The sequence below is a fragment of the Melopsittacus undulatus genome, chromosome 7 (assembly GCF_012275295.1).
Source record: "Melopsittacus undulatus isolate bMelUnd1 chromosome 7, bMelUnd1.mat.Z, whole genome shotgun sequence".
Lineage (NCBI taxonomy): Eukaryota > Metazoa > Chordata > Aves > Psittaciformes > Psittaculidae > Melopsittacus > Melopsittacus undulatus.
The window spans coordinates 53,062,721-53,075,268 of record NC_047533.1 but is presented as its reverse complement, the minus strand read 5'-3'; the positions used below and the strand labels follow the sequence as shown (position 1 = coordinate 53,075,268).

The 12,548-nt window shown below is 41.9% G+C and overlaps 1 protein-coding gene across 1 annotated transcript in view; it reads right to left on the bottom strand.

The window, feature by feature from the left end:
• ARHGEF38 (Rho guanine nucleotide exchange factor 38) overlaps positions 1 to 12,548 on the bottom strand; it is a 39,407-nt gene that overhangs the window by 11,518 nt on the left and 15,341 nt on the right. Inside the window, exons 4-7 of the mRNA XM_013128948.3 lie at positions 9,359 to 9,506; positions 6,392 to 6,409; positions 1,908 to 2,107; positions 1,260 to 1,393 (exon numbers count right to left, since the gene is read on the bottom strand). Of these exons, the coding sequence (XP_012984402.3) occupies positions 1,260 to 1,393; positions 1,908 to 2,107; positions 6,392 to 6,409; positions 9,359 to 9,506 (500 nt within the window). The remainder of the gene's footprint in view (positions 1 to 1,259; positions 1,394 to 1,907; positions 2,108 to 6,391; positions 6,410 to 9,358; positions 9,507 to 12,548) is intronic.

The following is a 12,548-nucleotide window of genomic DNA, read 5'->3' as shown; positions in this document are numbered from 1 at the left end:
TTAAGCAGGACATAGGGGTGAATATTTAACAGATGTATCCTGATTCAAGAATTATTTTCAAATGTTTGAAGCTTAATTAAAAACAAAACAAAACCCAAAACATAAAACAGAAGCTTCTCATGAAAAAGAAAGAAAGGAAAGGAAAGGAAAGGAAAGGAAAGGAAAGGAAAGGAAAGGAAAGGAAAGGAAAGGAAAGGAAAGGAAAGGAAAGGAAAGGAAAGGAAAGGAAAGGAAAGGAAAGGAAAGGAAAGGAAAGGAAAGGAAAGGAAAGGAAAGGAAAGGAAAGGAAAGGAAAGGAAAGGAAAGGAAAGGAAAGGAAAGGAAAGGAAAGGAAAGGAAAGGAAAGGAAAGGAAAGGAAGGAAGATCACAGCTCCTCTTAACCAAATTTAATTCCCTGTTTTTCTCTGGTTTTATAGCCTTGCTCTTGTCCCATTCTGAATACAAAAATTCCCACTGTACAAATAAATGAACAGAAAATATATATGTGGGTAGTTTGCATCAGAGAAAGGGGGAAAACACTGATAAAAAACAAAACAGGAAAAACCAGCACATCTTGTAAAGTCACATCTAGAAAGGCAAGTGACTTTGTATAATCATCCATCTCATGAAGTGAAGTGCACTGGTATCATTTTCAAGGTCAGTTGTAACTGATTTTCTTTGCGACTTAGATTTAAGCTTTCCTGAAAATGTTTATGCTGCTAGGTTTTGAATTACAACCTCAAAATTATGAAGGAGCATTTTACTTTTGGCAACCAGCACCCCTCAGTCTTATCACAGAGTTCTTTGGTAGTTTTTGATGGTTCCATGTCCTTACACACAGAGAGGCAAACCCCAGGGCCTTTCCTAATCAGAAGTATTGCTCATCTTCTTTGGTGGGTTCAGAACCTGAATGTTACAATGTAGAGCAAGGGGGACTGAATGCAGTCTCAGCACCAACAACAACTATTGCTAGTCGATCCTGCAAAGCACTAATCTCAGGCTGAGCTTCACAAAACTACCAGTCACTTCCTCTCTGCTGAAGATCAGAAGTCTGAGAAACTCTGAGATAAAAAAGGAAAAGGTGGAGAACACATTACGTTATTTTCTATTTCAATCAAAAGATCTTTCCTGTCTTCCGTGACAATCAGAAAATGACTTTATAAAAGATGCAGAAAAAAAAGCAACACCACAAATGCCATTTCCAACATGTTTTTTTAAAAAAGCCCAGTGCAAAAGCAGAACTGAAGCTGTCGATGCAAATCTGCAGTTGGATGAGTACCTGAGGTTCTCCCCCCGTCAGTATTTTCAGGTGGCTGGTGACCCTCTTGGATTTCTTGCTAATGGAGTGGATATTCAGTCGGGAAAACTTTTCTTTAAGGGTTTCATCATCATCATTCCTCTTATACTTCAGCACTGCAGATAGAGAATTTCATGACACTAATAATCTGTATTTGCAGGTCTTTTCACAGAGATAGGCACACAAATATGAAACCATTTGAGAGCAGACACTTTGATGTCACTTGCTGTAATCTTGTGTGAAAACGCTTGAGATGATGAAAACCCTGTTATCAATGCTAGCCTTGGGAAGAGTGAAGTTAGGGCTTCAACATGGCAAATCTGTAAGACATTGCTATTACTGCATCTTAATTATTACCAGTGTTTGGAATTGTATTCTGGACAATGAACATGGATATAACATGAATTGTTTAACCATTTTTATGCTTCTGAAGTTACCAGTCAGATAACATAGCTTGCTAAGGACAAGTAACACTAAGGCATCTGTTACATTCTTGAAACCCAGCATACTACACAAGCTGGGAAGCACCAGCCAAAAAAACTGTTGCAGTGATATGACTGGAGCTGAAACCTCTCTAGTAACTGCCAGCCCAAACCTACAAAGACAGAACTTGATGTTCCTTTTTCTTACCTAAGTCTTTCCTCCTTTTAAGTTCATTAATGTTCACATTTATGTTTTTCATAGCAGAAAGGGCATCTTGTAGTGCCTTGTGGTCAGGGTGAGAAGCAGGAGTAGCATTCAAGAGTTCACAGAGTAACAAAGGGTACTTCATCACCCGTTGCACTGGTTTGATCATCAGGGATCCCATGTCCATTAGATTTGGCTTTCCTCTACAATTTATTAAAAAAAAAAATTGACACATAATGGGAACTCCTTGAAGACAAAAACTTTTCATCATTTCTGTCTAGTCATTGAAGCCACTGCCTTTTATATCCTTCACCTGGTCTTTCAACCACAGAAAATATCAAAACCAGCGCAGTGCTCTGCACCAAGTCATATTCATTACCACTTCAGTCAAAAATAAAATACATCTATCGGGAACAGGGGCTGCTGTAAACAAAACCCTCCTCTTACCCCCTCAATAAGAAATACACACTGGGTCTGAGTTTGCTGTAGTTCCAGCAGCCTACCAGACTATTGCTTAGACATTACCTCTGAAACTGTCTCACTCAGACTCAGGGTGTGTGTGGTACAACTTACACTCAACAACACCCAGGAAGGGAGATGTAGGTGGAAAAACAAATAACAGGAAGTTTGAGAAACGTATCTGAATGGGGTTATTGCATCCTGGCCCCTCAGGGTTGAAACTGCAACATCTCCCTGGTGTGAGTAACTGGGATGCTCATTCACATCTTTATTGCAGCCTTTCATTACTCGAAAGGGGCCTATAAGAAATACGGGGAAAGACTTTTTAGCAGGGCATGTTGTGATAGGATGAGTTTTAAACTAAAAGAGGGGAGATTCAGGCTAGAGGTAAGAAAATTTTTTACGAGTGTGATGAAACATTGGTGCAGGTTGCCCACAGAGGTGGTGGATGCGCCATCCCTGAACACATTCACACTGGATGTGGTTTTGGGCAACCTGATCTAGCTGAAGATGTCCCTGCTCATTGCAGGGAGGTTGGACTAGATGTCCTCTGAGGGTCCCTTCCAACCCAAACTATTCTATGATTATATGATCTCTTGACTCACTGAAGTGACTTAAGCTTTACTCTCTTTTACCTGTGGTTTGGCTGCTAGTAGGTTATGTCTGATAATGCCTGGGCTTACAAAAGGTACCAGATCTAGCCTCAGGAAACACTGAACATACAGGATGTTCACCCAGGCTTGATCCAACCTGCTGGAAGCCACTTACAAAAAGGCAGAACAGGCAGCTGCCCTAGGTGGCAGAAGGATGAGGGCAGGAAAGTTACAGCTTCCAGCACAGGCACAGCTCTGCAGCTCCAGGCTCAGTCCCTGCTTGACATGTTCATTGTCTCTCCTCATAACCAGGCAATGCTCTAGCACCAGTGCTGGCATGGACTACCTATGACTCACAGACCTCCCTTTTGGCATGGAGCATCAGCTCTTGGTAATAGTGTCAAGGGCAGTAAAGCAGAGCAAGCTTTCAATTTGCAAGCCCAAAGGGCTGCTTTGGAGGGGAAAAGGTTGTTTGGTGTTAACTATGCAAGAGTTAATGCTAGGAAAGAAGGATTTCTGTGTGTGGAAAGATGAAATAATGCAATGTAGTAGGAGAATACAAAAGCCAGGGAACAGCCACTTGGTTTTGTGGGCTGACATCTATTGTTTTGTGCAGTAGAAAGAGTAAGAGAGAGCAGGAAAAAAAAGCTTCCATTTCCACTTTTATGTGTATAAAAAGCATAAGAGCCAATCCTTACTGCTGACGAATTAAATAACAATTTGAATGCCTTTGAGAAGAGACATCTGCATATTTAAACCATCTCTCTCGCACAGGCATTATCTGTAAAAAAGTTCTGCATGAAAAAAAATTAACAGTAGATGCCTTTCAAGGCTTCTTGATGTCCTCAAACCTTCTCATCATTTCAATCCCCCTCATTTCCCCTGTATCCTACATTAAATAGAGAGCTATTTTCCCTTCTTTCAGCTTCTGGCAGCAATAATGAAAAAAAAAATCTTAAATTGTTATTGTTTTCTCTGAAAAGGCCCATGAATGCAAATCTACAAAAGCTGCCTCATGAATGGAAAAATCTTCAAGTGTCTTCTCTTTTTATAGTTGCACTTTGGACAGCTGCCCAAGTGATAAACAGCCCTCTGTTCGCATATCTGCATGACACAGTCTTGCAATATGGTTGGAGAGATAGTAGGTTTGTTATAAGATAATGACTCCCTAGGGCACTCAATGCCAGAAAGTTCAGCTCATCTAATTCTCCCTAGCAAGATTAGCTGATGATAGCCACTGTCCCTGGACAGGCCCCATTTGCAGTGCCCCTTGTTAGGACGCACCCAGCCGCAGGCAGGACACGGCCTTGCCACGCAACTGAAACAGGTGAGTAATGGCTTGTGACTTCTATTGTGCAGAAAATTAAGTTGATAATTCATTTGTGATGCTCCTTCAGCTGTCCCCCCATGTTGCTGTGAATTTAGCAAGTATTCTAGGTCATATGTAGCTGCACTAATCTCATTGTAAATTATTACTGTAGCTCTGCAGTACACGCAGCTGGCTTAGCTGCATTGAGCTTCACAGCATATACCCTTTCTCCCTCCCAACAAAACAATATCACAAATGGAGAAAGATTCCAGCCTGTTTAAAACACACATGGTGGTGAGCTCTGCAAAGATAGGTGATTCAGGATTTAGTTTCATTTGCTATCATTACACAGCAACTAAGTCCAGTGCGAACACGATAGCCGGTACGGTACAGCAAGGCTGAGGCTAGTGACATATTGAGCTTGGCAGTTTTGAAACAGTGTGCAGGCATCATAGGCTGCAGCACAACTTAAAAGTCTCAAGCTTCATGGTTTACTGTGCGTGAGTTCGTTTTAGTACAAGACATGTAGGGCAAATAATTCACTGTGCTGTAAGACCCCCATGCAAACCCAGGGAATTCACTGAGGCTGCACAGTTGTTAAGCCAAGCAGAATTAACCTATCTTGATGCTAGCAAAGGGCAGCACTGTCTGATATTTATGTAATTGTTTTCTTGATCATGCTTGAGTGAAAAGCAATGTGGGAGCAGCAACATCACAGATCATTTGGAGTGAGTTAATGCTGTATTTTACAGTTCAACGTTAACCAGATTTTTTGGGCTCAGTCCTGCCAGGGGCTGCTGAGGCTCTGCAACCTCCAGGCTGAGTTGCAGATGGTGTTTCTGTGTGCCCTGCCGGTCAGCGGGGCAGGCAAACACCGCCACACCATGGGAGGCAGCCAAGCCAAAGGTGGGTACCACATTTAAACCTGTCTTACTGCATTCTGCACTGCTTTATAAAGGCCAGTTTAAACTCAGAAAGTGAGTTGTATCCTACACACCACTGGAAACTTTTTGAAGGAGAAAACTAGGCATTCATTATGCAAAGCAGAGCAGCCAGTTCTATATGCGTTGCTGTCTCACATGGTCTTATTGTGACTCTGGATATTGTGTTCCTCTTGGAGCCACACTCCTTGGGACACAGGAGTATAGAAGAGTGTCCCTTCTCAAAACAAAAGGAAGAAAAGCTATTTTCTGTCATAGACTAAACTTTGAAAACCCCTGATATAGAATTTCAACATGCAAATCCTTCAGAGTGTATTTTACACTGATGCTATTTATTATGTGTGATTGACTAAGAAATTCACTGACTTGACAGGTGTTCCTCCTCTACCAATACAGAGCACAGTTGCTCCTCTTTTCTCTCTCAACATTTCTATATGGAACTGCAATCATCTTCTTCAGTTCAGCTAATCCCTCCTCTGACCTCTCCCTGCAGGTAAATTCAGGAGATGCTGCATTTCAATGATCCCAACCTGCTGGATATCCGGAAACTGCAGCTGTGATAAACTCTACAGCTTTTCAAAGATGTAGCGTTTGGCACAGAAGTCCCTTAACCACAAGTTATCAGTGGCTGGGTGAGTATTCTGACCAAGTGCTGCAAGAAGCTTGTTCCTTTTCTGATGCTCTTCCAGCCACTGTCAGTGGAAAGACCTTATGGTGGACATCTCATACAGGGCTATCAAAGAGGTCATCACCTTAGCTTTATCTGTGAACCTAATGTGTATTGCAGCAGGTCTACAGAGGCCTATGCAAAAGGATTTCAGAGTTTTTGGATTTCAAAGACAAATAATACATTTTTGACAAGCGCTCTTGCGGACCTCAGAGCTCTCTGAGCACATGGATAAGACAGCAAGGTGATAAGAAAGGGCAACCAAATTAAGTAGCTCCATAAACCGCAAGTTTTCAAAGATACTGCAAGTAAGTGTAGTAGTAATTAGAAAACTAGACAGGCTTAGGGAAATTAAAACTGAGATTCTTTATCACATCTGTCCTGGAAAAAATCTATGGTTTATACTGATACAAAAGGCTTGTCTTCTTAAAATTTCCACATGCAGTTTTAAGCATATTGAAGATAAATTAACGATATTTTAAAGATTATTTTACATGTAAAAAAGACATGGTACTTACTCTTCTTCATATATCTTTCTGCAAAAGAGAAGAAAACAAAACATATATTAGATTCCTCCCAAAAGGATTTGTACTGATCAGGGGCCAGTTTCTCAGATACACTTCAGTGACACAGAGCAGCTGTAACTGGCCCCATTAACTCAGGTTTATGGCTGCTGTGTCTCAGCAGACCTGCACAGAACAGCCAGAGGGTACTGGTGAATCTGCCCTATATCTTTTTGAAAGGACAGCCCCAAATAAGAAATGATTGTCAGAAACCTGGCTTTGGCTATAAGACTCAGCCTTGTCCTAACACTGTTAAGAAGTTTGGGTCACTGTGCCAGCAACGGTAAGTAACATGAAGTCCTTAATATAAAAAATAAAATTAAACATTAATTCTTACACTTTACATACATTTCCACCTACTCTCTTTAAATAGAAATGTATTTTTAAATGTCAAAGAATACATTTCAGACTTTTATGATATAGAATCAATTAATCTGTTAAGTATTTTGTAGGCTGAAACCTCTTCAGAGTAGGATGGTGTTGATACATATACTGGAAGAAGCAATGTTTCCAACTGAAGATGGAAACATGCAAGCACGCATATAGAATATTTTGCTTATTGTATGAATATGCTCTAATGTGGGGGAACCAAAATGTCACTCCATCTGTGTCTTAGGCTTTCTTGGTATCACACCGTCAGTCACTGCCTTCTGACTGCCTGCACTCCTTGCCCACCGGTGCCTAACTGAGCATCTGGAAGCTGGTGCTTTCATTGGTTCTGCACTGTCAGCACTTTGCATGCTTATGCCATTCCTCTGCCCCTGTAATAGTTGACCAAGCTACTTCAGGCTGAAAGCAGAGCAGGTAGTTGCCAGCATCCTTTCATTTTTACCAGCTGCATTTCTTTGGCTAAGCTAGCAAACACCATCCCCAGTTTGCATAATCACTGCTGAAACATAGGACTCCACAGAATTGGGATTTGCACATGACTCCAAGGCAGACACCTACAGTTTGGGATGGAATTCTCCTCTTCAGTCAACAGGAAGAATAGACATCACAGCATGGCTAATTGAATCTGATTTGTCTGTACAGATGTGCAGAGAGCCACTCTCAAATTGCTCCCAATATAGAAGTTGTTTTTCACATGGCAGATATTACTCATCTGAGAAACAGAAGCCCCTGCTGACGTTAGCCCATTTGAATTACTTTTTTTTTCTAAATGGAACAATATTCTTTCCAATGAACAAAAGAAATGTTTAAGTAAACATTGTTCAAGAATAGTTGTTGCCAGCCCCTGCATATATTATGTCTCACAATGGAAAACAGCCTACAACTTATTTGGTAAAAATGTTGCGTAATTTTCTTCCCAGGGCAAGAATTCTCCAATCTGTAGTAAAGGTTTAGATGACCACAGCTCTGCGTTTGAGTATGCACTTTCACGTCTTCATATGCAATCTCTAGGCACTAGGAAAAAAACAACATAGTATGCACACACCAGCGCTTTTTTCATTGGTTCCTGTTTAAAGGCTAATCACAAAAGAGCAAAACAAAACAAGGCTTCATTGTGAAAAGAAGGCTTTGCACTTCCTGCTAGCAAAGGTTATAATGGCTCAGCACAAAATATCCTTTTCCTCCACAATTCCCAGCTGTGATACTGGAACAGGAGCTCTTCTTGCTAGCTCTGGAATTCAGGTAGCACCATTCACCCTAGTATGTAGGGGGATGCTATCTTTTATCTTTATTTCCTTCCATGTCCCCTTGCCTCAGCAGCAGGGATGAATGAATGACAGTAGCAGTTTCTCTTGATTAGCCAGAAAAGAATACTGTAGGCATCAGCAAGTAAAACACCCCTTAGGGGAGATATCTGACCATCCATTAGGGTGAAAGCCTGAGTTTGTATGAAAATCTATTTCCTTCAACTTCCAGGGTAGCTAAAACCTAAGCACTCTGCACATGCACCTTATTATGTAATCAATAACTGGACATATTGCACAGAATAAGACTTATTTTCAATATAACCTGTCTTCAAAGTGTACATTTCTTTTTTAATGTTGTTAATACTTTACCATTCTTCCTAGATTTCACTTCGCCGTACTTCCCATCTCCTAGGTCCTTACACATCTCTGCAGACCGATCACTAACTGGGGTGTTATTGAAATATCTATTGATGATGAACACTCCATTATTTGTGGTAGTGTTACATCGCTCCTATAAGCAGACTTTCCTGGGGCTGGAATTAGACCTCTGCTCTGAAAGACCATGGCACATTCCCTCCTGACAGCTCTTTGTGATGCTTTTGGGAAAATGAGGGGGCAAGGGGATTTATGGGTGGGAAGAGAAGCACCCTCAATGGAGATGAGCTGGTTGCTGTGGCTGGCTGCAGGAGGAGGATGCATCTGTTATTCTGCAATACCCCCACTTCTTGACACATTTCCCCAAGGGGCTGGCACTGAAGATGGTGGCACAAAGCACTTTCCACTGGCGGGACCTGGTAGCTAGGTCAAACATTGATCACTCTCAAATACCCCAGTCATGAGGGCTCCAGCACCACAGAGCTGCTCCAGATCCCAGGGGCCTTGCCACAGGGGCCCAGATACACAAGTGCCTGTGAATAGCTCCATTACAGAGTACTTAAATTCAAGGAATAGAATTGCTGAAGACAGAGGCAGCAAATTTCCTGGCAGCTGGGCAAGGTGTTACAAATAGCCCATGCTATGATGCAGCATTTCTTTTGCCAGTATGGGGCACTGAAGCTAAGGGAAGAGCAGCCTTTCTTGAGCTATTTTTGGCCAACTTAGAGAAAAAGAAATCTAATCATGGCCCCTAGCTTGTCATCTTTTCATGAAAGCAGCGTAAGCCAGAGCTCCCAGCAAGCCTCATAAAACTCCGGATTTACAGGGGACCTTTCATCTACATCCATTTAAAATGTTCCCTGCCAGGCAACTGACTATGGACGGAAATCATCATTTGAAAAGATCTTACTTTAAGGACTGTACACAGTCTCTCAAATACTGCTTCAGTTCTTCATCCTTTTCATAGGATTCCAGCATGGTGTGTGCATCATCATGGCGATAGCAGTAGATTTTATATGTGTCTTCTAGTGGGCCTTTAATCTGCAAGAACACTTCCCCTGTTAAGGAAAAAAACAAAGCATGTCAAGCCAGACAACAGCATCTTAGAGGGAGTTTTATTATTCCACCACATTAGCCGTGAGCTAAAAAGGCTGGCTTTCACTTTACTTCCCTTAGAAATGATCTTGTGTGTTTATGTGCATTATTTATTACATGTATTTCTCAGCTGCTCATCTTTGTCATAGCCAGGCACCATTATATCAGTGTTAATGCAGAAAAATTCCCTCAGGAAAAGACATGAAATCTCTATACCTTGCACCCTTTGTACACAGCCCCCTAATTCACTGCCCCTGCTTAATGCCCCTTCAGTGGAAACCACACAGAAGAGCTTGACTGCTAAGGAGAGATCATTTTTGTGTCGTGGGTTGGCAGGGGAGATGAATATAAGCCTGTTAATTTTCCTTTTGACTTTTTTTTTCAACTGAATATGAACTTAAATGGGTTATAACGGGAATAATGACTCTATCTCCCATTAGCCATTCTACTTTTATCTGTTTCGCAAAATCCTGAAATGGCAGTTGTTATGGCCCAGAATAGAGATTTTTTCTTCACATGGCAGAGGAACAACCTCCAGCCCTGGATTACAGCCATTTTTATATACTATCTAAGTTTATATACAACTGAAGGGGGAAAACATCTCCATTTCCAGTCCTCCACACCACCATTTCCCCCCAAAAGAACAGTTGGGAATTTTAGAGGCACTAAAGTAGTCCTGCACTCATTTCCCATTTAATTCTGGTGCCTCATTCTCTCAGCCTAAAACCCCTGTGTCAGTTCCTGTGTACGTAAGAGATATTATGCTTCATCTCTTCTGCTGAGATATTAATTCAGTTCTTACACCCTTAAGCAGCACTGCCCTGATCAGCATTCTCACAAATGCATATAAGAAACAACTGCAATGGTGAAAACTCATGTCTTGGGCATTTACTGAAAATTACATCTATGTGGCAACCTGTCCAATGTTTTATAAACATTCATGTTGAGATACAGCAATGATTATTAAAGTTAAAAGCCAAACACCACATTAATTGGGAGCTCTCTATTCATTCACAGAGTAAGCACCGAGCTGTCAGGCATCCTGCTTGTTTCATCCTGACCAGAGTGGGCTGTTTCATAATACATTGCATTGAACTGCTCCTTCTTAAAGTGAAAAATGATTCAGTTACCACAGTAACACAGCTCTAGGTTTCTTCCCCTACCAGCAAAGGTTAACTGGGCTGTCTAATACATGTTGGTTTCAAGGTGCGAATAAGGGAACAATGCTGGAGCTAAGACCACATGAGTTCATTTTAGTTACTGTAAGGCCACAGTCAGAAAAGCACCAGCATCCTATAGTTAATCGCTCTTTAGCTGTCTGTCTTCTCTGTCTTGTGCTTAATGCTAATGCTCATGACTACCAACGTACATTGCATCCTGACTTTCCCATGAACTCTCTATACAGGCAATGGTATAGCAAAAGGGGAAACCTTAACAAGCTTTCTCTTGATCCTGCTCCCTTGGTGCCTGATTCTCAGACATGCTGAGCTCTCAACATTTTTCACTAACTTTAAGCAGAGCTCCAAGTGCTTAGCACAGCCCGTTCTATACCTAGCCATGAAGTGAGGTTATGTTTTCAGTTGCAAAAATGCAAACCGTAGACTTAAGAGCTCATTTCAGCATATACTAGAGGCTAGAAATCATCATTCTCTTCTCCACAATGAAAGGAATGAGCAAGATCTTTCAGTGATGTACTGTGCCACAATGATCAATGCTGAGAAAAATAATGTGCTGATTTCACGGATAGGGCTTTTTAAGAGCAGAGAGTTTTCTTAAGCCTAAATCTCTTCCTGGTTCTGAGCCATATGGACCAAAGCAGATGAGCTTTGGGCATATCACTGTGGAAACTTGCTTTGTGGACTAAAACCAAATTGTATTTGGGCACTACATTTTTTTGCAGACTATGACAGATGCAGATCTGCCTGATGTGGTGCTATGAGGACAGCATTGGGAGGTGGAGGAAGAAGGGGTCTACTAGCTAAAGTCAGTGTAAGGTTACTAAGTCTTCATACTCCTCTATATAAAGTATCCAGACCAGAGAGGAGAAAAAATATAGGAAAGAACCAGAAAAGGCTCTTAACTCAGCGGTGTTTAACATTAGAAGACCAAGCACCTCAAAAGGTCAGTCTACATTAGCATTTTAGCTCAGATTAGGAGAGGGTTTTTGAAGCCAGTCACAACCCCTTATCTCCCGTCCTTGGCAATGTGGCAAAGCAGTCACAGACACACAAACTGGATCCCTTTGAGGTGTTAGTCAATGAGAAAATGAACATGAGCTAGCAGTGTGCACTCACAGCCCAGAAAGCCAACCATATCCTGGGCTGCATCAAGAGGAGCATGACCAGCAGGTCAAAGGAGGTGATCCTGCCCCTCTACTCTGCTCTCGTGAGACCTCACCTGGAGTATTGTGTGCAGTTCTGGTGTCCTCAACATAAAAAGGACATGGAACTGTTAGAACAGGTCCAGAGGAGGGCCATGAGGATGATCAGGGGACTGGAGCACCTCCCATATGAAGACAGGCTGAGAAAGTTGGGGCTGTTCAGCCTGGAGAAGAGAAGGCTGCGTGGAGACTTCATAGCAGCCTTCCAGTATCTGAAGGGGGCCTGCAGGAATGCTGGGGAGGGATTATTCATTAGGGACTGTAGTGACAGGACAAGGGGTAATGGGTTGAAACTTAAACAGCAGAGGTTTAGACTGGATATAAGGAAGAAATTCTTTACTGTTAGGGTGGTGAGGCACAGTAATGGGTTGCCCAGGGAGGTTGTGAATGCTCCATCCCTGGCAGTGTTCAAGACCAGGTCGGATGAAGCCTTGGGTGGCATGGTTTAGTGTAAGGTGTCCCTGCCCATGGCAGGGGAGTTGGAACTAGATGATCTTGAGGTCCTTTCCAATCCTAACTATTCTATGATTCTATGATTTTATGATTCTATGATGGTAATTACCATAGGATGCACTCCAAGGGCACATCTTATGCAGTCCAATCATAAAGGGCATCTCTTGAGCCA